We start from the raw sequence: 25,605 nt of genomic DNA, 5'->3' as shown, positions 1-25,605 counted from the left end.
CCATTTGTATGTATTGCTGATACTACTTATAACACTAATACGTATAAGATGCCATTGCTAGAAGTTATAGGTGTTACACCAGTTGGTAAAAACTTCTCTATGTTCTTTGCACTCTTGCAAAACGAGAAAAAAACGGCATATAATTGGGCTCTAAAATGTATGAGGGAAGTAATAGGATCAGATGAGAATACGGTTTTTTTGACCGATTGTGAGGAAGCTTTGATTAATGCTATCAAGAATAACTTTCCAAATGCTAAGCGCTTATTATATAGACGTCACATAGAGAAAGATGTCGAAGCTTGGGTGAAAAAAACTAGGATAAAAAATTCAGGTTCTGTCGGCGAAACATTTGCAAAAGGGAGGTGGACACGAATGGTAAGCTCTACAAGTGAAAAACAATTTCTCGAAAATGAGAAGGAGATGTACAAGGCATACAAGTTTGTTCCGGGTCTGAAAAAATATTGCAAAAACACATGGATCAATAAATATAAAGAGAACTTTGTATCAGCTTGGACCGACAAAGTATTGCACTTTGGCAATATTACTACAAACAGGTAATATAATTTACTTTATATGTATATTTATTTTGTTTTGTGATTATTGGTACCTTATGTATATTGTTGATGGTCAAAGGGTTGAGGGCACACATCCAGCACTTAAACGCTTGTTAAGAACTTCTGTTGGTGGACTCGACACTGTATTTGAAACAATTCATCATGCTGTGAACCTTCAATATCACGAAATAAAAGATGAGTTTGCACGTTCACAGACTATTCGTCTTCATCTTACTCAAGCCATGTCTGTTTATCAAAGATTAACTCATAATGTGACTCACAACGCGATTAGAATTCTTGATGATGCACTGAAAGAGGTAAATTGTAACAATTGTGCATTGAAGACAACTCATGGTCTACTTTGTGGATGCGAGATTATTGATTTAGTTAATACAAGTACGACTATTAATTTATATTGTTATTGTTGTTATTATTGTTGTTAGTAATAATCATATTTAAATTTATTTGTAAATTGGACAGATAAGTGTATTGAACTAGATTCTGTTCACCAATTTTGGAGGATAGGATAAAAACAATGGGAAAGACAACTATACTAGAGAACTTCAAGAGCAAAATAGATTACGTAGACTTGCAGATGATGTCTTATCATCTGGCAACGTAGATGCGAAAGATTTCTGAGTTTGCGGAAATATTGTTGCACCCTCCGAATGTAGTTGACCCGGAAGTTAAAAAGACAAAAGGGCGCCCAAAAAAGACTTATGTTTCAAGAAATCCATCACATTGGGAGTATGTTGATAAGATGTTTCCAAAAACAAGTCGTAAGAAAGTAAAAACTACGGCAACAATTGACACTCCTACTAGTTCTACGACACCCGTCAACACTCCTATTACTTCTACGGCACCAGTCAACACTCCCACAACTTCTATGTCATTTTCACAGGTTAATAAAATTTTATTTTTTTAATATGAATTCGTATTTAAAAATACTATTTAGTTTTGCTTAATACTGTTTTTATGAAAATACAGGACGATAAGTCATGTACACCTTTCCCATATCCAAATGCAATTGCTGATTATTTTTCACGTTATACAACGGATTGTGTGAATGTAAAAGGCGATGGCCACTGTGGGTACCGAGCGATTGCTCATGAGATTTATGAAAATGAAAATGAATGGGCGAAGTTTCGACATGATTTATTGGATGCACTAAATGTTAATAGACAATATTATGTAGATGTATGTGGAGGTGAACGAGAGTTTGCCAAATTTATAAAGATGATATCATTTTGGTTTTGCACTCTCCGAAGATTATTGGTTTGAAGTTGGGCTCGGACTTCTTGTATCAAACCGTTATGATGTGATTTTTGTGACTTTGTCTTCAACTTACTGCTGGACATTTTTACCACTGAAAGTCTTGGGCATAGTACAAAACGGTCCAAAGAAAATCGTAACAATAGTTTTGGTTGGTTCAGCTAAACATTTCGTATGGGTAAGTTACAATCAATTTAATTTGAATATTATTTTGATATATTATACGATTAAGAATGTTTTTTATAATAATGTAATTTTTTTTATAACAGGTGTGTCTTCGAAATGACTCTCCGTTACCAAGCCTTTACCCTTCTTGTCGAGGCATTGAACACGATAGTAGCCAAGTTGCTAACAGAATCACTCTTTATGAGTCTATGCAGCCACCGCGGCAGACTGCGTCATTTCCAATAACACTTTCAGACTTATAATTTTAGTTGTCGAACAATTAGTTTTGACATTTTTAGTTCGGACATTATTTGCGTTTTGAGTTGAGAATTCACAAGTTTTTATCTTATGCTTTCGTCTATTCCATGAATTATCCCACCAAGGGCATCAGGCTTCAAGTTCATGCAACACACACTATTTGATTCAAATTTGTTTTTGCTGAATTATCATTGATAAGTATCAATAATGTTAGACTTTTCTGGCTCCGCCATCCTTGCCTTGTTCATCGACGACTATATAGAGTACAAACTGGAGTGAATTATCCAGAAGAAATGTTTTCCGACTTGTACAAAAACTATGGGAGCACAAACTCTTTGTGAAATTATTTTTAAAAAGGCTTTAAAAATGAACTATGAATTAAAACCAAAAATCTAACACAATAGAGTATGGGAATGCAATCGCCTTTGTTAATCAATCTTTCTTGTTGAGGAATATCTCCGTATACCGCTTCCTTGTATCCTCGGGACTTGTAACAGAGGAATGTATAAAAACATATTACGGTGCTTACACGTTTTCAAGAAACCTTATCAGAAGATAGGGTCTCACATGAACATAATGAGAGTGAGTTTCACAGCATGTAAAAATAAAAATTGCTTTCACTCACACATTTAAAATAACTTTCGGACAGTATGTTGATTCTTCTCTATCTGTAACCCTAACATGCCATGTTCAAATGCAGCATGACTGAACCACAGCCAGATTACTCAGCATTCTGAGAAACAAGCTTTGGGCATGCCACTTTCGACATTAAAAATCAAACACACGCTTACTATGGCTGGCATCGTAATCAAGATGGCGCTGCTGTTAAAGCAGATTTAACCTGGTTTTCGGTAGAATTGTGAATTTTTATCCGTACTCACTACAAGAAAAACTAAAACAGGCGACCGAAATTTGGCGACTGATATATTTAGTCGCCAAATTGGCGACTGATTTTCAATTTGGCGACTGAAATCAGTCGCCAATTTGGCGACTGTCTTTTTTAAAAAGGGAATCAAACTTGGCGACCGAGATTTTCAATTTGGCGACTGATTTATGTGTAGTCGCCAATTTGGCGATCAATTTGATCGCAAAATGAATTCGATCGCCAATGTTTTTAGTAGAAACCAGGCTGTCATTTTTTAAAAAGGGAATCAATTTGGCGACCGAGTTTTAAAATTTGGCGACTGATATAAATTCAGTCGCCAAATTTGGCGACTGAAATTCAGTCGCCAAATGGCTAATCAGTCGCCAATTTTTTTTATAGAAAACCGGAACTCCTCTCTCCTGCTTTACTCTTTCGAAACAAAAAAAAAAAAAAAAAAAAAGAAGGGGAAGCGGCGGGCGATTACGCGACAACAACCACAAAAACAAACCACCACCACTTCCACCACTTCCACCACCGTGACCACCATTCTCATTGCCTCCATCACTCTCTTTAATTAGGTTAGTTTTTTTTTGTTTAATTTCAGTTTAATTAGTTTAATTTGTTAGATTAATTTGTAGTTAGTTTGATTAATTTGTGGTTAGTTTGTTAGATTTATTTGTAGTTAGTATGTTAGATTAATTTGTAGTTAGATTTAGTTTAATTTGTGTTTGAATTAAAAGGGAATGATTAAGGGGGTTTGTGTTTAGGTTTAGGGTTATGGGTGGGGGTTTGGTCGGCCGTGGGTGGCGGTGGGGGAAGTGTGGCGGTGGGGAAGGGTGGCGGTGGGGGAAGTTCAACACCGGCTTTTTATGAGAAAACGCGTAGGAGATCGACTTCAACAATTCCCAGCAACACGTATCAACCGGGAATTATTAGTCAACTTCAAAGTCAAATAAGAGAGCGTGATGAACGTGATACCAAACGTGATGAAGAAGATGCCAAACGTGATGAAGAATTGCGCCAAATGAAGGAAAGAATGGCAATGTTTGAGACTTGGTGGCAAGGTTGTAACCCCGGACCTAGACCCAACTACGATCCAAATAATCCGCATGGTCCACAAGGGGGAGTGGAGGTAGGTGTTGGCTTCCAAGTATGATGATTTTAGTATGTAAGCTTGTAAAACTTGAACACTTTAGACTTGAACATTTAGAATAGCTTAGCTTGTAAAACTTTCATTTTCAATATATGAAATGAAGTTTGAGAAATTGGGAGGTGTTGGGTTGAAATGTATGGTGTTGTGTGTTGAAATTTGGGATGTATGGTGTTGTGGAACATCGGTTTGTATGCAGGTTGTAAATATTTGGCTAGCAATGAAAACGAAAAAAACCACCAAAACTTACAAGAGCTTTGGCGATCGATTTGTGTTTTAGCGATCGAAAAGCGATCGCCAAATTGGCGATCGATTGACAAGGTAGTCGCCAATTTGGCGATCGATTGACAAGGTAGTCGCCAATTTGGCGCGACGCTTTCATCGCAAAACACAAATCAGTCGCCAAAATTGGTCAGCCAAACTGGCTACGTCACCCAAAAAAGGCGACTGAAAAAGCATTTGGCGACTGCTAATCAGTCGCCAATTTGGCGACTACCTGTAATCAGTCGCCAAATTGGCGACTACCCTATCAGTCGCCATTTTTGACATTTGGCGACTGATTTGTCAGTCGCCAAATTTGGCGACCGACTTTAGTCGCCAAAGCTAGAAAAGGCGACTAAGGTCCGCGACTGACATTTGGCGACTGATTTCAGTCGCCAAATTGATTTTGGCGACTGATTTCAGTCGCCAATTTCAGTCGCCTGTTTTAATTCTTTTTGTAGTGACTTTGTCATAAAACTTTTATTAAATTGGTTTTTGTTGGAAGCTCATAGACATCAAATAGGAGTAACAATTACCTTCTTTCGGAAACTATCGCCATCGAAGTTGTAATACCCACAATGTTTAAGGACTCTTTTGACAGACCCTTTGACCAGGAAAGACCTTAGGGGGATATAGGTGAGAGGCTAGGTGAGGATAGGTACCTTAAGAGAGTGTTTACTCGACCTAGTAGGGAATACTCGGTCGAGTAGTGTGAATACTCGACCGAGTAGAGCTTACTCGGCCGAGTATGTGAGTACTCGACTGAGTATGGCTGCTATTGACGCGTCGATATAAAAACGCAAGTTCGCAAGTTTCATTTCATTTTCTCATTTTCGACAGTTCCTCTTCCCCTAACCCTAGTCTATCTCTCTTACCTATCACCCCTACCTCCATCCACTCTCATATATGTAGCCTAGACCTCAACCATGGGAAGGATGGGGCTTGCATAGGAAGGATGCGTGCGTGGTCGTCGTCCGTGTCACCGTTGGCCCGCGTTACTAGGTAAGTCGCTGTTTTGTTGTCTCTTCCAGTACTTGTTGGGGGTAGTTGTGTAATGGGATGTGGTTATCGTTGTAGATTCATCTCGGAGTTTTGCTTGGCTGTGTGTGGATGCATTTTCATGGTTACCGATAAGGTAGGGTTTCCTTACTCAGTTTACTGTTAATTGATTTAAGATTGTGATTGTACTGTGTATGATTGTTGTCTGCTGATCATCGGAGTGTTGGTGTGGTGGTGGTGTGGTGTATGTGATGATGTTGTGATGATTGTGGCGGAGTCACTTGCGGGAGTGGCTTCACGCCCTAGTTCGCCCTCCGTGGAACCCATCACGGGAGGGGATGTGCACATTAAGGGATAGGGTTATCGCTCGTTGATGAGCGGGATTTTGGTGGGGATTGGCGACGGTCCCTTACTGTCGCCGTGGGTTACCTATTGCGATGGGTAGTCTGGCAGGGCTACACACCTCGGTGTGTAGTCGATTACTCTGTGAGATCGGGAGACTGGGTTGGAGGATGATCAGCTGGTTACTTTATGCACTTGTCTTATTTTAATTATGAAGTAATTGACCCCGTGTTATGTTTTCAAAACTGTGGTGATCCATTCGGGGATGGTGATCAGTTGGCTTAGCAAGTACAGTTGGTTTGTTGCTGTTGGGCATGGAGGGAATCGAGTCACCACGCTACCGGCATAGATGTCGTGACGCATGAGCTCTATAGCAGTCATAGTTATCACTTGGTATTTAGTTTGTATTTTGGGTTATAAAGAATTAAAGTAATGTAATATAAATGTTCTTTCATTGTCTATTTGATCTACTATCTCGGGTGACTGAGATGGTAACACCTTCATACACTGGGACGGTCCTTGGTAAGGCATCCTAGTGTGCGGGGGTGTTACAAAGTGGTATCAGAGCCGATGATTTTGAAACCTGAACCAATGAACCAAATGTATATAGGGTGTCGAATTAAAATGAATCTGGTGTATGTGTGTTAGGAGCCCCGGCTGATGCTAGATTTTGGGTGAGTAGGCGCCCTCATTTGAAAATCACGGCCTCATCGTGCTTAAGCCAGCCACAGGGAAAGGGTAGATAATAAGAAGTAAATGCTTGAAGCGTATTGATATATATGTTTGCTAACCGTAAACGTGTACCAATGTGAGTCTTGCATGCAGTGACGATGGTAGTTATAAAGTTTTGAACTGGTTGGAATAGTTGTTGAGTTGTGATTGGAAATTAATGATGTATAAAATGTGGATGATTATCGCTAGATGACTGTTTAGATTGGTGTGGGTATGGAACGACTTGTGGAAATTGGGATGTGGTAGCATTATAGGCTAATCTTTACAGGCGAATAGCTAGTCTTAGACATGTGTCTTGTTTGTGACGTGATTGTTGCTGTAGTTGAGATAAGGAACGTAGATGGATCGTTGATTGATCTAGTAACGGTTACATATATATATATATATATATATATATATATATATATATATATATATATATATATATATATATATATATATATATGTATATATATATATACCTCGTGTGTGATTCGTGTTTATGTGGTAGAATTAAGTTCTAACGGTGACGATCCCGAGTGCACGGAACTCCGAACGTTGTTACTTGTTTTGCAGGTTTAATAATTTCGAAATTTCGTTTCTGTTCTGTAACACTCGACCGAGTATAGACTTATACTCGACCGAGTAGGCCACACTCGGCCGAGTATAACAGCACTCGACCGAGCACCCTTTTGTGTCAGATTGCAAATCGCTATTGATCTCGAACACTCGACCGAGTATTCAGAATACTCGACCGAGTAGTCCATACTCGGCCGAGTAAGCCCAATACTCGACCGAGTACGGTTTTATCGTGTTTCAGCTGTGTTACTCGAAAAACCCTATAACTCCCCTTTCTTTCTCTTTTCCGCCTCCAACTCCATTCTTTTCCTCTACTAAAAACTTCTAACACTTATCTCTCAAGTTTTGAGCGATTTCTTGGTGATTGTTTGTGGATTTCTCTCTTTGCTTGCCAAAACTTCCTTTAAGGTAATGTTTCTAATTAATTCCTTTCATTTGTTCTTCAAATTATGGTATACACTTGCTCCATCCGAATTCCTACCATGGGTAAACTGAAATTTATGCTTCTCTTATGATACCTTGAGTTTAATTACTTCTCAAATCTAGTCTATTCTGTCACAAACTTAATTTCATGACTTAAATCGCTTCTTGTGTGATACAAAAATTTCTAGGGTTTTGCCTAGGTCAAATTTTTGGCCTTTCTATTGTTTTAAGACACTCTTTCAAGGATTATTGATTGGTAAAATGACTCTTTTGATTTAAAATACCTTGTGTTTTGTGAGAAAAATTTCGTCTTAAAAAGTTCATCTCAAAATTGTATACATTCCGAAAAAAAAAACAGTCCATCCATGGCTATTTTCTGGTTAGAATATCCTTGTTAAAACCTATCTTTTTGCAGTATGCCAAAAACAAGAGCCAACGCAAACAAGAGGACCCGTGCCAATGTTCAATTTGAGACGGGTCAATCCAGTCAAGAACCCGTTGTTCCACCGGTGGAAGCTTATCCATCGGTAATCTTTTCCGATTTCAAGCAACGTAAGGCCTTTATAGCTTTGATGAGTCGTCCTTTCCGACCTACTCGGTGTGTGAACCTCGATATTTTAGAGACCTTGGGGATTAAGGGAGACATAACTCATATCTTTGAGACTTTGGGAATGGAGGGGTTGTATCACCCGAGAAAACTCGACCGAGTATAAAGAATACTCGACCGAGTAGAGCTTACTAGCCGAGTAGACTCTTATTGATGTGACCATAATTAGAGCATATTTAGTCCCCGAATTAGCCTTGTTCCCATGCTTTTTAGTGCCTATTTGGGTCATTTATTGTCTTTAGTTCTTTGTTTTGCATATTCTTTGAGGTTTTGTGTCCTTGGTAGGAAAGGAGTGCAAACCTTGCATTTTCATGGCAAAATGAGGCTAAATTGATTGAATTCAATGACCAAGCATCAAGGGGAGACAAGATTAGAAGGCCTTTGTACATACTATAGTAGATGGGCAATGATGAGAAAAGATCCTTGCATCCCCGAGGAAATCCTCAAGGAAATCCTCAAGGATTTTATGAAGAAAAAGGAAGAAAAGAAGAAGGAACAAGACTGCCTGACAATCCGTGCAGATTGCCTAGAATACGCCCGTCTTCACCCCACAATCCGTGCGTCTTCACCCCCAAGACGCCCGGGCAAAAGCTCCCCAATCCGCCCGTCTTCACTCCCAAGACGCCCGGGCAGAAATCACCAAATCCGCCCGTCCCGTGCTAAAGACGCCCGGATTCCCAGACAGTCCCATTTCGTCTTCTTCAAGCTTCAAGGAAGGATGCACATCTTTTTCTAGAGACCGGAGTCTCCCTAGAGACCGGAGTCTCCCAAAAGAGACCGGCGTTTCCTCAACAAGGGACTTAATTGTCATTTAAGCCCTTAGTTAACCCTAATTCATACACCTAATCCCCAGTATAAATACCCCATTAGTCTAATTAGAAGAGCATGTTCTTCTTAGCAATCTTTAGTGTAGTTAATATCAATCAAATCTCTCTTTAATCTTGTAATCAACATTTAATCAAGTTTTAATACAAGTTTTATTTCCTTAATCTCTCTCTTGTTCATCCTTTATTTTGGGTAATTGAAGATTATTTGGGTTATTATTGGGAGATTGACAACCTCTCAATCAAACATCAAGTACTTCTTTTATTCTTTGCTTTATTATTGGAATCATTAGTAGGTATAATTCTCTTAATCCCTTTTTAATTATTGTTAATCACTTTCATTTATTCATCATGTTTCACTTTGTTGGTATGATTGATAACCTTGCTAGCATATTCAACATGATAATGAGTGAGTAGTTTCCTTAGCTAGGGTTAATGGGTAATTAGGGGAAACCAACATGGGGAATGATTCATGCTTAAATTAATATGCTTTCATAATTTATTTGCTTGCTTGTTGTGATCTCAACTTATGCACATGTTATGTTTGATGAAATGTGAGCCTATGAATCCGTGCATTTTTTACCCATCACCTATCTTTTCAATGAGACTTGTAAGACATAAACCAACTTGAGTCTCATTAGACCATGCATATTGTTGAGTAGGGAAGATTAAGTCGACTTGTAGGTGTTGTACAATCTAATCGATTCGGCTCCGGGACCCAAACTTTCCTAGGATTGTAAGATATAAACCAACTCGATCCATCACAACAATAATTTCTTGCTTATAACTTGAGAATATGTTTGTATGATCAATTTCCATGAATCCCCTATGACCCCATGATACCCTAGTGCCTTTTATCAATTGTTTACATCTCTTTTAATTCATCTTGCTTGTTTACTTTCATTGCTATTTAGTTTAGTGATCTTCTACTTCAAACCCCAATTGTGACACCCTTAAGACACCACTAGTTGCAATATAAATCTAATCTCAATTCCCGTCCCTTGGGATCCAACCTTTACTTGCCTCTTTACTAATTGCAGAGTTGTTTGTGAAGTTATAAATTGTGTTTTGGTCTAGGTGCTCCTAACGACAAGTAACCGAAAAACATAGTGATCGACCACTTATACTCGACCGAGTAGAGCTTACTCGGCCGAGTAGACTCTTATACTCGACTGAGTGATCCTTCATACTCGGCCGAGTGTCAGGGTATCGCGTTTTATAGTGTTTCAAACCGTTTTAGCTTCATATGTTTAATCTTTGAGTCCTGGGTGTACCATGTTATCTTGGCTATTGTCTTCACATCCCGGTATAGAGTACCTTGTACCTCTAAATAAAACTTAGAGACAAGTTTCAGGTATAGCGGTAACGGTGATATGTTGCGTGATTGTGTTTGTGATGGCAATAGTATCACGACCTTCTATGCTTGTGTAGTTCTTTAAGTAGGTTATGTGCATCTTTTCCTTGTTTAGTAATCGTAAGTGAATTGTTGATTATGAGTATCGGTGTGTGTGTGGTCGTGCATCAAGTGCATGTCCTATAATGGTTGTCTAGTTCGGTTAGTCATTGTTATTGGGTGTAATGAACTTCGGGGACGAAGTTCCTTTTTAGAGGGGTAGATAACATATCGCGATACAAAAGTCCATATAAACAAAAGTTAAAAAAAAGTTTTTGTGTGTTTAGCCTTCTTTACTTATATGCCTGTCTTCTATGTTCATCTTTCCGACGTTATGTAATGAGCTAAAAATGGTGATAATTGAAAAGAGAATTAGAATTGAATAACACACACACATATATATATATATATAGGGTCGGGGTCAGGTGCGAACTAAAGTACGATACGAACTGTACGAACTCAATCTGAACCCTCAGATCAAACAGATCAGTGGCTCATAATAAGCCACAAATCACTCCTTATCACTTTCTTCAACTCATACGTACATTCACCTTCCCAATTCCCACTATCCATCCATCTCCCCCAACCAGCATCTTCTGCCGTCGGCGACCTTTACGCAGCTCCGACGCCGTTCACCAAGATGCAGCTCCGTCACTAGCCATCCGACTCGCCTTACTTTTCCTCTACCCACTCATATTAATTACTTCCTCTTCGTGAATCACTCGACAACAACGTTCCATCCACCTCTTCTCTTCTCCGGCGACTTATTCCGACCACAAACCTCGTCATCATCCGCTTTCTCATTATTCAGGTCAACTAAAAACCACCCTATTAGATTCGAAATCCTCTAAAAAATTCACTAATGCGATTAATTTTCTGAAATTCATCTTGGTTTTCGTAGATCTATGGTTTGAATCGCTTAGTTTTTGAAGAAAACGAGATTTAAAATGAGATTTAAGGTGGTTGTGCAGGCGCTTGACTGAGCCATGGTGCCTTGGTGGTCCGATTTGATGTTTGCCGGAGTTTTGGGTTGTGGTGGAGATAGAACAACATTGGAGCTGGTATGTGTGGCGCTAGTGTGCTGCGTCACCGAAAATTTGTGTATATGAGTAGTTGGTGCGACGATGAGGAGACGGTGGATTCGTGGTGGTCTAAGTCAGTGGTGGTGGTTTTGGCAGCAGTGGGGGCAACATTATTTAGGGCTAGGGGTGGATACACAAATAATGACCCTAGATACACTTCATTAATCTACTAGATACATGTGTATCCGGTAGTGATACCATGTGTTTTTAGTTTCCTGTAGTATTTTGTATGTTCAACTGTTCTGTATAGAAAACATAATTCTTGTCTTCCACACATGACAGGTGCTAGCTGATTTCCCCGCTTCCCTGAGACTCGACATGATGCAGTTCTTAGTTAGAAATAGCAGCTCAGCCTCCATGGTTAGTTTCACTTTATTCCTGTAGTATTGTAGATACACACAATACTATCCCAGGTTCACTGAGTATAGTGATATAGATACACAAATCGACTTGTGTATCTGGGTGTACTAATTTGTGTATTTGACACTACTAATTTGTGTATGTGACTTCTCCTCAGTTTGTCCTTGGTTTGTTCACGTGGATCTTGCGTATGGTTGGAATTGTCCTCCGTTTCTTAGGTCGGGAAGAGAGGGTGGTGTGCGGTGGATAACTTGAGTTTGGCTGAAGAGGTGGTGTGTGGTGGATCACTTGAGTTTGGCTGAAGAGAGTGGCGCGCGTGGAGGCGTTGTCGTGTATTGGGGAGGGGCAGAGGAGCGAATGGAATTGAAACGGGATTGAGGTGTGTTGCCGGAGAAACTATGGGGTATGTCTGATGTTTCTAAACACCATCGTCGTGGTTTAAAGTGGTGGAAGCGGATTCAGGCGCCGACGGAGGACGAGTGTCAAACTGTCAATGTATAGCGCATATTTTGGTCCCCTGCAATTGCGTAATTGTCATGAAATCTTGGCCCCTGCAATAGCATATGTACAAATGTAGAGCTCTTTCAAAAATGTGTTTTATATACCTTGAATGTTCACTTTGTAAGATACTTTATGAATTTTATTTGATTTCATACGTTTGTAATCTCTCTTATCTTTGTCATGACCTAATTTTTTTACTAATATATTGATCATTTGTCCACTGGTTAACCAATATTTGTTTTCCATGAAGTCGGGGTAATATAGACTGTTGTAACGATTCCATGCATTGGAGTCGAGCTGATTGTAAAGGAGCATCTATTTTAGTTTGACTAGTTATTTCATCCGCGTTAGTATAAATCGTATATGCATCGTCTGCGCAATTTAACTATCAAGGTCAGTCTTGGCATGTTTTTTGACATGTGTTGCACACGCTTGAAGCGTACTGTCGAACCACATATAGTGTATCTGTCTGTTCATCGCTATCAACCCGTAACAATGAAAATTGGTGCAACAAAAATCATATTAGGCCATGGTGATTTGATTTTCAAGATTAAGCAATCGATTGATAAAAAAATTACTTTGTGACTTCTGATGCGACAAAGTTCATGAGTTCATCCATCACTGCATCTCATTTTCGGAGCTAAATAATGTTTGTAAATTTGTGAAATGTCGGAATTAATTTTCGGTCACTAATCTTAAAATCTTCAAAACTTGCTCTTTTGCTGACAAATCTGTAACATTATACAACATCACTTGTGTTCGGAATTTGATATTACATCTGAGAAGATGGGGATCAGAAAGAATTTGTTCTAAAGCTACAACTGATACTATATACTATACATTATGTCCTCTGAATTCAGTACCGTGACAAAACATTCAAAACAAGGATGAATTATAAGCAGAAAATAGTAATCTGGTGAAATTTATCCAATCTTCTCGGTGTTGGTATCATCCGATGGCCAAACAATGGTCTCCAATAGCCTTTCACGCATCAACTCCAAGTTCTCATCCGATATGAATTGATATATTTCACCATGGTTACATTTCTACATTTGAAATTCCACAACAAAGGAAGGAAACTTTTAGCTATACATAACTATTAAGCATCAGTTTATTGAAACAAAGAAGAGATGAATTACGAACCTTAATCCATCTTCCATACAAATTAAGGCGTGTTACCATAACTCTCTCAGCAAGGTATGTGTATCTAGCAAGTTAAATAAGTGTATCTAGCTAGCTAAAGAATTGTATCTAGCAAGGCAAAAGAGTATTTAGCAAGGTAAATGAGTGTATCTAGCTTGCTAGAGATGTGTATCTAGCAAGGTAAATAAGTGTATCTAACAAGTTAAAAAAGTGTATGTAGCTATCTAGCAAGGTAAAAGAGTGTATTTAGTAAGGTAACAAAATGTATCTAACTTTCTAGAGATGTGTATCTAGCAAGGTAAATAAGTGTATCTAACAAGTTAAAAGAGTGTATGTAGCTTGTTAGAGGAGTATATCTAGCTCGTGTTTCCCCGCAGTTCCTTATAATCATCGAGCAAATGCACATGGTAGTGTGACCTTAGTTTATCAAAGTAGTTACAATACTTCAATGGCCTAGGTGTGTGGCCAACACCATTGTTGCCTTCACCGCCACCGCCACTGCCACCGCCACCACTATTGGCGCCCACAACCACCAACACCACTGAAATCGACAATCTGCAGTACATAACCGGTCTCACGTCGTATACAGCAGCTTATTGTAAAACTGATGCAGTTCTACAAACCTTTGACACAACCCTGCACGCTCGTACTAATCACATAAACTCGTTAGCAGTCGGAGTTGAGGTTCGCTCCCTTTCGTTTGATTCCTTCAAGGAAGTGACTGGATGTTTGTTAGACCTGAACCTGATACTTGTTAAGCATTCTATCACTAACTACCTGATAAACACAGCCCTAAAAAGAAATTAGAAAGGATTTCAGCTAATCTTCCAAAACATACAGAATCTCTAAATGTAACCTTGATGACCTGAACAGGGTTTATCATTAGCAATCAACTTAATCTAAAACCACAAACAACCTTCAACCTAGAAAATCTAACCACAATTTCTTGGTTAGACCATTCTCAGTTAAGACGGCACACACAACCGATTTAGATACTTAAAGACGGTCTTAAGCAAGACCTGCTGATTGACTAACCATCAGCAATGACAGACTTAGGTCTAGATTCTCAGTAATCAACACAAAAACCAATCCAAAAATACAAAATGCAGCACAACCCATCAAATTTTACAATTATTATATAAAAAATAGGAATAAAAACAAGAAGGGACATACCCCATGATATTGATCTTCAAATGAATGCTCAATTGAATGAAAAGTTCATACAACTGACCAAGAAATACATACCCCATGATATTGATCTTCAAATGAATGCTCAATTGAATGAAAAGTTCATACATAAACCTACGATTTGATCGCCGGTGAATAAAAGGACAAATGAAGAAATAAAGGCAGATTAGGTAGGCAAGAGTAGTTCCGACGAAACGCCGGCAGAGAAATCAACGGCGAGGCCGCCGGCGAAGGGTGGTGGTGGTTGGTAGGTGAGGATGATACAAAGTATTAATGTGGGAATAATTTAATGATAGGGATAATGTGAAAGGGGGGTGCGGGAATGGTTTTATGAGCGTGTGTTTGGGTGAGGTTTTTCAGATAGTTCGTAAGTTCGCACCGAACTTTAGGTTCGCACAAGATCCTAGGGAATGGTTTTATGAGCGTGTGTTTGGGTGAGGTTTTTCAGTTAGTTCGTAAGTTCGCACCGAACTTTAGGTTCGCACAAGATCCTATTTCTATATATATATATATATATATATATATATATATATATATATATATATAGAGGCGGGATCTCGTGAGTTTGGTTCTTATGGTGAGTTGTGAGTTTGAAAAATCTCAACCATTAAATGATAGCAAATAGATGGCTGAGATCTTATACCGACACAAAGAACATAAAACTGATAAGTTTTCAATAATCAAGCTTTTGTGAGATATCGATTAAGACCGACACCATCCTAACCTCACTCTCCAAACTCCAAAACCACCATTACCCCATCAAACAAAACGTTGTTTCTCTCAAACCGCGACCACCGAAAGGTCCGCCATTGCAGTCCGACAACTTCCGGCGCTTCATCGTCTGCTGCCTCGTTCGAGTTCTCCCACTGAGTTGACCCGTCTAACTCGCCAGAAATCGGTGAGTCAATGTCTACCGCCGACGAGTTGTTCCTCAACGGTCAGATCCGTCAAGCTCTTCGCTCATCTTAGTACTAATCAACAGTTAACAATAGATTCCTCAATTAACAATCGATTTGGGGGAAAATAAGTAGCGCAATAATTTCTTCACAATATCAACAATTAACAACCAATTCCTCAATTTATATTCACTGTCATCGATCAACGGGCGACGGTGGTGGCTGACCGTGAAACCATTCGGTGGTCTGGTGGCTCAGGCCTGGTCACGGTGGAGAGCAGATGAGCGCGAGTTTGCTGTTCCGAGCTCGGATTCAATGTGAGACTCGTGTCACCTACTTTCTTGTTTATGTATTGTAATTTATGTAAATGACGATTTGCACTCCAGAAATGGTCCCTTACACACCCGCGTGTACAATTCTCGAAAAATTGCTTTCAGGTCAAGTGCTACGTCTCTTTTGTGCGGTAATACCACTGTAATAATATACAAAAAGTTTGTAAAACGAGTCTTTTTTACAAGAGAATAACCGGTTTTAGTATATCCTTTAGTTAATTTCTGGTCCAATTTTATTTTCGCTAGATTACCCTTCACATCTTACTCATGTTAAGGAATAATGGCAACAATAGTAACTGCATTTCAAGGTACTACTTCAGAGGCCTCATGTATAATTTTTGTTATGTTTCGAAATAGTGACTTTTATTGAAGAAGTTTTAATCCTATAGCTGATTGATAATAACTGCACCAAAATTCTCAGTCAAATAAGTAAGTTCCTGCATACAACATCCGTACTTTGTTCATTCATAATAATAAACAAATTTAATTGCACGAAAATCAATGTTCTGCAGAGCATTTTTCCTGCAACTTTTTTAATCACATTATATACACAAATTCTTGTTTCAGACGGACACTTTTGGTCTTATTTGTCAGACGGATAAAATGTTGCCATTTTTTAAGAAAATGTAACCAATTAATTCACAAAATGTTATGAATAGAGGTGTCCTTTTTTACCCTGAAAATGATGTGAACAATAATGGTAACATGTTATAAAAAAATAACAACATTTTTTTGGTAAAATGATGACATGTTACCCGTCTTATTTCAGACCAAAAGCAATGGTCTTAAGAAAAACGGACTGCATTATATATACTTGTATATACTCACTGATTGAAGAACACTAAATGCTCTGTTTACTGATTTCAGTTTTCAAGAATATAAGTAAATAACATGTTGACTATTATCGCATTAATTTGATATAGTCCACTGTTAAGTAGTGGTCTACATTATAAGAGTGAAAAAAAATCAAAGTAGTAAAAAAATTCAAAGTGACACCGGAATAACATTACAATAACACCAGAATAACAGCATTATAACATGTGGTAAAAAAAAAAAAAGAAGTAAAAAATCAAAATAGTAAAAAAAAATCAAAGTAACACCGGAATAACATCACAATAACACCAGAATAACAGCACAATAACATGCGGTAAAAAAGGAGTAAAAAAAATCAAAGTAGTAAAAAAAATCAAAGTGACACCGAAATAACATCACAATAACAGCAGAATAAAAGTAGAATAACAGCACAATAACACGTGATAAAAAAAAGAAAAAAAATCAAAGTCGTAAAAAAATCAAAGTGGCGTCAGAATAACATCACAATAACACCAGGATAACAGCACAATAACATGCGGTAAAAAAAACGAGTAAAAAAATCATAGTAAAAAAATCAAAATAGTAAAAAAATCAAAGTGACATCGGAATAACATCACAATAAAAGAAGAATAACAGTAGAATAACAGCACAATAACACGTGGTAAAAAAAAGGAAAAAAAATCAAAATCGTAAAAAAAATCAAAGTAACAGTAGAATAACATCACAATAACAGCGGAATAACAATAACAGCACAATAACATGTGGTAAAAAAAGACAAAAAAATCAAAGTCGTAAAAAAATCAAAGTAAAAAAAAAAGCACAATAACAGCATAATAACACGAGGTAAAAAAAATAAGACTAAAAAAAATTCAAGTAAAAAAAATCTGGTACAAAAAGAAAAAGAAAAAAAAGTAACATAACGAGAAAATAGAGAAAAACATACGAGAAAAAAACCAAAGTTGTAAAAAAAAGCATAATAACACAAGGTAAAAAAAAGAGATAAAAAAATTAAATTAAAAAAAAAAGTAGCACTAGAAAAAAGAGAAAATAAGTAAATGACAGTGATTTTATATGTAGGTAAGATTAGATCTTAGCCATTCATCTCTAATATAATCTAGTAGCTGAGATTTCAAAGCTCAAACTCACAACTCACCATAAGAAACCAAACTCACAAGATCCTATCTCTCTCTCTCTCTCTCTCTATATATATATATATATATATATATATATATATATATATATAATAGGATCGTGAGTTTCGTAATCGTGGTAGTTAGAATTGAGTATCTTGTGGTGGTACATGTTGGATTGTCTTGTGGTGGTTGAGCTGGTTAACCTCGTTGTTGAGATGTGTGGGCTGAACTTCGGGGACGAAGTTCCATTTAAGGGAGGAAGACTATAATACCCACAATGTTTAAGGACTCTTTTGACCGACCCTTTGACCAAGAAAGACCTTAGGGGGAGATAGGTGAGAGGCTAGGTGAGGATAGGTACCTTACGAGAGTGTTTACTCGACCTATTAGGGACTACTCGGTCGAGTAGTGTGAATACTCGATCGAGTAGAGCTTACTCGGCCGAGTATGTGAGTACTCGACCGAGTATGGCTGCTGTTGACGCGTCGATATAAAAACGCAAGTTCGCAAGTTTCATTTCATTTTCTCATTTTTGACAGTTCCTCTTCCCCTAACCCTAGTCTATCTCTCTTACCTTTCACCCCTACCTCCATCCACTCTCATATATGTAGCCTAGACCTCAACTATGGGAAGGACGGGGCCCGCGTTACTAGGTAAGTCGCTGTTTTGTTGTCTCTTCCAGTACTTGTTGGGGGTAGTTGTGTAATGGGATGTGGTTTTCGTTGTAGGATGCGTCTCGGAGTCTTGCTTGGCTGTGTGTGGATGCATTTTCATGGTTGGCATAAGGTAGGTTTTTGCTACTTAGTTTACTGTTAATTGATTTAAGATTGTGATTGTACTGTGTATGATTGTTTTCTGCTGATCATCGGAGTGTTGGTGTGGTGGTGGTGTGGTGTGTGTGATGATGTTGTGATGATTGTGGTGGAGTCACTTCCGGGAGTGGCTTCACGCCCTAGTTCGCCCTCCGTGGAACCCGTCACGGGAGGGGATGTGCACATTAAGGGACAGGGTTATTGCTCGTTGATGAGCGGGATTTTGGTGGGGATTGGCTGCGGTCCCCCACTGGCCGCGTGGGCTACCTGTTGCGATGGGTAGTCTGGCAGGGCTACACACCTCGGTGTGTAGTCAGTTACTGTGTGAGATTGGGAGACTGGAGTTGGAGGATGATCAGCTGGTTACTTTATGCACTTGTCTTATTTTAATTATGCAGTAACTGACCCCGTGTTATGTTTTCAAAACTGTGGCGATCCATTCGGGGATTTGGCTTAGCCGGTACAGTTGGTTTGTTGCTGTTGGGTATGGAGGGAATCGATTCACCACGCTACCGGCATAGATGTCTTGACGCATGAGCTCTATAGCAGTCATAGTTATCACTTGGTATTTGGTTTATATTTTGGGTTGTAAAGAATTAAAGTAATGTAATATAAATGTTCTTTCATTGTCTATTTGATCTACTACCTCGGGTGACCGAGATGGTAACACCTTCATACACTGGGACTGTCCTTGGTAAGGCATCCTGGTGTGCGGGGGTGTTACAGAAGTTGACTTGATGGTTCCCTTCACAATAGAAAAAGGGAAAAAAATGCAAAGTGAACAATACCCATTATATCAATAGTAATCCAAAGGCAAAAAATGGGGAAACGAGTTTCACAATAAAGGGAAGGCCGAACTTTGGACTTGCTTTCTTTATTGTATCTACCAAAAAATTCAGCTATTTCTCTGCATTGAGATTTTCAATTTAGTTTATATGATACACCGGTTGTACAAACGATTTCGTATAAACTTGAATCATAAGTCATACATGACTTTGTAAGGTGGATTAACAAGCTAACTTCTAATGATCACGATGGTCTCTGGTCGTCCAGATTTTCCATCATGTCAATGTCACTCCGAGCTGTTATCTTCCGAACATATCCTGAAGCCAAGATACAAGGCATATCCATTAAAGTACTTGTATTGCTACTAGAAGCGTAATTGCCTTCCTGTCAAAATTGGGTGAGAAGTTAATTTCAATATAGAAAAAAAAGGCAAGCTTGAAAGATCATCAAATGCACAAGGAACCAATAGTTTCAATCAAAACAGAAACAACCTGACTCGGTCACAGTACATGAGCAGGACAATTTATAAGTGTGTTTCACGGTTTGAACAAAGCCCTGGTTCACCTTACTTTGGTTCAGTAATTAGCAAATTAATTAGGTCTCATGTGAGACGGTATTATACTAACAGTTTTACACAAGAATTTGTGATACTAATATGATATGATGTAAGACCAACCTAATTCAACTAAAAATCTTCATCATATACCCATTGACGCTAATAGATTACCTCCTCATAATATGAATTAGTAATCAAATTAGCCATAATTTATACCTAATTCAGTAATCGAATTAACCAGAATTCAAAACTAATTTAGTAATCTTCAATTAGCCAGAAGCTCCCATGTTTACTAATCGTGTGAATGGTGTTGATACTACTTTTATGAACAACAACAACTAGAATTGAGTCGGATCGAACCAAACCGAATAAACAAGTGAAGAGAAATAAACCTGATTAAGATCATCGTTGGGAGGCGGATATGTGAGTTCGACTGATAGCCGGTGGCGCAAGGGAGGCGGAGGTAAAAGTGACCTGTACCGTGTGATTTCTTCATCCTCGACTATGCCTGGGATTGATCTGATGACTGATATTGCTCCATGTTGATGTAGGACTCCCGTAGCTCCCTCTGGAAACATCACCCATTTGATTAGTACGATAAAAATAAATGAAGAAGAATAGAGAGAGAGAGAGAGAGAGAGAGAGAGAGAGAGAGAGAGAGAGAGAGAGAGAGAGAGAGAGAGAGAGAGAGAGAGTTTAAGGGTATTAAAATGAATTCAGTAAAATATAAGGGGTATTATGGTCAAGTATGTCCATGATTGAGTAAAACATGTACATGAATGAGCACCACCCAACTTTTATACCTTCACACTTGCCTAATGCTTGCCAAACATGAGTATTAGTATCACTAACATTCTTACTCAATTTCCAATTGTAAATTCTATACAAGGCCTTGTAAACCTTGAGTTATGATATCACTTTATTAATTGGATAAAAACATCATACTCGGCCCTTGGAAGTATTAACCGGAGAATAATAATCATACTTTCACCCTAGATCTTAAAATCAAGAATCATATTACCTCCCCCATGTCACCCTTCATAGAAGAACATGATGACATAACCACCTTTTACAAGGTAAATCATCTTTGATTTACACCAAAGATCGACTTGTCATTAATTCAACAACAAATGACAACTCCATAACCGAACTTGTCAACAGTTGTATATTCAACGTTGTTGTTTTGCCTCTTACATGGCTATACCACCATGACTCCATAATCTCCCCATGGTTATCAGAAACCATCATTCCTGAGATATATGGTAAAATCAGTTATATCAGCAAACTTAAAATGTTTTACATATGACAATGACATGTTAAACAATCATACAAAACAATTAGCACACTAACAACATTATTAAATAGTCGTTCAAATATACATTGATCAAAACACTATTCCATAAACATTTTTCTAGACATGTGTGTTCATCTCAAATAATATCCAATGTAATAGATAAAATAATTTGAATATTTATAGCTCTACATGGGTGACTTTGAAATTCCTCCTTGAATAAACTAGCCTACCCAATATAGCATATATTGGCTCTTAGTACCACCCTACATCAATACACCATATTTTTAATCCATATATATGAATCCATATATTATTGCTTACTCATATTCCGTGTATTAAATTCAAGAGAGCATTATACTCATTCTCACTTCATAAGGCTCATGTTATCATTATACTACAATCATCAAAATAACAATAGTATATGTATAAATACACAAATTATCAGAGAATAAACAAACTACAAGCATTCATGTCATAAATTAGCTACTGTATTATCATGAATGTACCAATGCAATACCGACCATCAAAGATACAAAGATGACACTCATCTAAATATAATCATGACATGAAACAATGCATAGTAATCGCATCACAAAAGCATGATCATTATCATTAAATCAATTTGATCAATAAATATATTTTACATAGCATACACAATAAAGGTTAATAAACAACTTTGTTCAAAATTTAATATATATATATACACATCTCATTTAAAATCGCCCCTTATAAAACACAAGGTTAAGCATCTATACCATGAAACTTGACCTAAACTATGTTCCTTTTCATGGGTGAGTCTCAAACTCCCGAAACCGACTAATAATATCTCAAGTTACCATAAAACCGGAACTTGGCATCACTCAAAACAATACGCTATGTTCTTGAGCCATATGAGTACTTGTATGATACCCTCAATTCCACATTTCCGTGTATAATAACTAAGGAGATGTCAGTAATGACATTCACACTTACTCCATAAAGGCAATAGTATAACCCTATTGTCACGTAATAACATGATAAGGATATTCAATACCAATAAACAAACCCAAAAACACCGCAAACCAAATTAGTATAATACAACAGGAGGAAAACTTATATAATTTAATAATTACCATGTCAACCCATGGACAAAATAGCAATATGGACATGCAAACTAATGCTACCAACATACAAAAGATGTCGTGATTTAAAATTAAGCCACTTCTGCATCATGGGTATATGCATTCTTTCTCGTGATGTATCTTTATATGATTAATCCATTACAATGACATCCATGCTAAGAATAACAACTTGTCACAAAATATTTCAAGGTAAGTTATAATTTCTGAACTATCGCACAAAGAACTTCAAACTCGCTGATGGTACAATATTGATATCGTCTCACGTACCAATTCATCATCATCATCCAAATAAAGGACTACTGATGCGTGCATTTTATATATGGTTTTTACCCTATATTTACACGCATTTCTGTGTTATTTATGTGGCGACTAGCTACAAATGCCCCCGAATAGTCTACTTTGGTTTGTCTTGTATTAATTGCAAGTATGAGCTGGAGAGATCAAGCCTAAACTTGTCCCATTTGCATGCATTTTAGATCAAGAAGAATTGGAGCCCGTAAATTGTCACCTAGGGATGCATGAAGTGGTCTCGGAAGATATTTTGAGTTTATCCACGCTGATACAGTGCTACTATGCTCGATCAATTAATCTGGATGTTGAATCTGGTCGATCGAGAACCCTTGGATGCTGAAAGACCTCGATCGAGTACTTGCTTTACTCGATCGAGATGGGTGTAGTTTGAGTTCCTCGATTGAGTACTTATTGTCCTCGATCGAGATGTTTGATTCCTATTGTTCTCGATCGAGTAGTTTAATTCTACTCGATCGAGAGGTTTAAACTATTACGCAATCTTTTAGTTATCTTTCGGATATTTCAACTTGTAACTTAGAATAAATAATAGGGAATGACGATACTCTATCTTTTCTCCTCTCTTAACACTTTACTCTTTAGACCTAAAATCTCCATTGCTTGGAACTCCTTTGTAATCGGTACTCTCGATCTTCAATTCATTCAATAATTATTGCAATCTTATTCTTATTTTTATCTCTTTTCCTTGATTGCTCTTTTTCTGTCTCTTTACTAATTAATCATCATGTTTAATTTACTTGTTGTGTTTGTTATTATTTCCTCAATTATTATTATGCATAGCTAATCTTTCTATGCTAGGACATAGGGGAGCCATGGTAATTAGGAAAATATGATTAGGTGATTAGGTTTGGCTAGAATTAGGGCTGTATTGTTAATTACTGCGTTTAATAGCAATTAGCTGCTTGAGTCGACGCATTTAGCTAGTTGATCTATTACGCCTTGACCTAGATCGGAAGATTGGAAGGGGTAAGACCTGTAGTGAACAATAGGATATTCTAATGAGGGCGGAAGCTAAGTTAGTAATGTTTTAGGGTGAATAGCGGACCAGAAGGATTTTTTCACTACCCTACAACCCGAGTTTTTGTTGACCTTTGACCCTAGACTGAATCCCTAGGAAACCATGGTGAACCGATTGTCTTAGCTGTTTCTCTCTATCTGTTTCTCTCTTTAAATTTTAGTTGTTGTTACGCTTTTGCTCTATCTTTCTTTGTCTCCGTAGTTTAGAACCAAAACAATTAAACCCCCAAGAAATAGTTACTTAGACGGACTTAGTTTAGCATACACCATTCCCATCTCTTTGTGGATTCGATACCCGACTGCCTCTATTACATTTTATAGAGACCGGTTGGTTTTATTTTTGATAGGATTGCGACAACCATGTCAAATTTTGGCGCCGTTGCCGGGGAGGTGGTGCCATTTTGTTTGCTTTACATTAAGTTTGTCTCTCGTCTCAAGGAATTTATTCTTTGAGACTGATCTCATATTTTTCTCTAGTGCTATAATTGTGTTGCAGGTAATTTGTCCTAGAAAAGGGCACTGTTATATCTGCTATTCTTATAACTTCGTTTGCTAAAATGCCAAACATTGCCAGTCACTCAGAACCTACTGTAGATTCTCTGCCCAAAGGCTTCTGGCTTCCTACTACAGATTCGGGCACCTTTGGAATTCATCCATCCTACATTCCGTTGGTTGAGAGGAATCTATTCAAGGGAGTAGCTGGCGAGGATCCGTGTAAGGATATGGAGTTGTTTACTGAGTATTGCTCCACCATTCCTTTAGCTGTTGGGGTGACACAGGATAGGGTCAAGGGAGTTATTTTTCCTTTTTCTTTGACTGATGACGCCCGGGAGTGGTTGAGAGATTTGGATAGGGAAGCTGTTGGTGTTACTGACTGGAATTCCCTAGCTTTAGCCTTCTACATAAGGTACTTTACACCACAACGCACCAATGCACTAAGAGGCCAAATCACTACCTTCACACAATTGGCCACTGAAGATTTGAGTGAAGCTTGGACTAGGTTCAAGAAGCTAGTTCGCTCTATACCTCATCATGGCTTCCAGCGATGGTTCTTATGCACCCAATTTTACAATGGGTTGTATGCCGATCAAAGTGCCATACTAGATGTTGCAGCTAAAGGGAGATTCCAGAAAAATGTTGAAGACAATAAGGGGTGGCATCTTATTGAAGACATGGCCATTCATGTAGCTGAGTATGGGAATCCCAGAGGAGGTAGACGAGTGAACGGAAGAGAAAGTGAACTACTTGTAGCTGAGGTGGAAATTCCTAATGAAGGGTATGACAATTCGGAGATTCTGCAAATTTCTGGTGATCGTGAGCAGGTCCATGCCATACTTGAGCAAGAGGTATTTTGTGGTAGATGTGGTTCGGAAGGACATGATCCTATTACTTGTATGGCGGAAATAGAGCGAGTCCATGCTTACCAACAATATAAGCAAGGAGTTCCATCCTCTAAACTTTGCAAAGATATAGCCATGCCAAGTACCTCTAGTCCTACCGATTCAATACCACAACAAGATGAATCCTCTTCCAAAAATATAGAGATAGCGGAGCTGAAATCTTTGGTGCTATCTTTGGCACTTCAAGTTCAGAAAAATGCGGAAGAAAATGAGGGGTCTATGAAGAAGCTGCAGGATCAATTCATACGACTTGCATCTGAGCAAAACTAAGCAAGTCAATTACCTCTTTGCGACCCGATTAACGCAATTAATCTCCGAAGTGGTTTTACCTATGATGGACCAAAAATGCCGGAAAATGTTGATTTATTTGCTACTGAAAGTCCGAAAACTGTTTTGGAAGAACAAATTGACGAAGACGCTGCTGATCCTCGTCAAAGTCCTCGATCGAGTGAGTTGGGT

The 25,605-nt window shown here is 38.2% G+C and overlaps 1 protein-coding gene and 1 long non-coding RNA gene across 3 annotated transcripts; one reads left to right on the top strand and one right to left on the bottom strand.

Moving 5' to 3' along the window:
• Positions 1-48: 48 nt before the first annotated feature.
• Positions 49-2,254, top strand: LOC141643434 (uncharacterized). Its single transcript, XM_074452596.1, has 5 exons — positions 49-554; positions 634-871; positions 1,177-1,455; positions 1,542-1,751; positions 2,096-2,254. Exons 1-5 carry the CDS (start codon positions 49-51, stop codon positions 2,252-2,254), a joined length of 1,392 nt encoding a protein of 463 aa, XP_074308697.1.
• Positions 2,255-13,036: 10,782 nt separating this feature from the next.
• Positions 13,037-15,059, bottom strand: LOC141658949 (uncharacterized). Of its 2 annotated transcripts, XR_012519402.1 has the most exons (3): positions 14,663-15,059; positions 13,490-14,266; positions 13,037-13,392 (listed from the first exon to the last, which is right to left on the bottom strand). It is a non-coding gene; the product is annotated as an uncharacterized LOC141658949 (long non-coding RNA). The 2 variants fall into 2 exon arrangements; XR_012549555.1 differs by having other exon boundaries at positions 13,490-15,059.
• Positions 15,060-25,605: the final 10,546 nt, after the last annotated feature.

The sequence above is a fragment of the Silene latifolia genome, chromosome 1, assembly GCF_048544455.1.
Source record: "Silene latifolia isolate original U9 population chromosome 1, ASM4854445v1, whole genome shotgun sequence".
NCBI lineage: Eukaryota > Viridiplantae > Streptophyta > Magnoliopsida > Caryophyllales > Caryophyllaceae > Silene > Silene latifolia.
The sequence above is the reverse complement of the archived record's forward strand: the minus strand, read 5'-3'. Positions and strand labels throughout refer to the sequence as shown.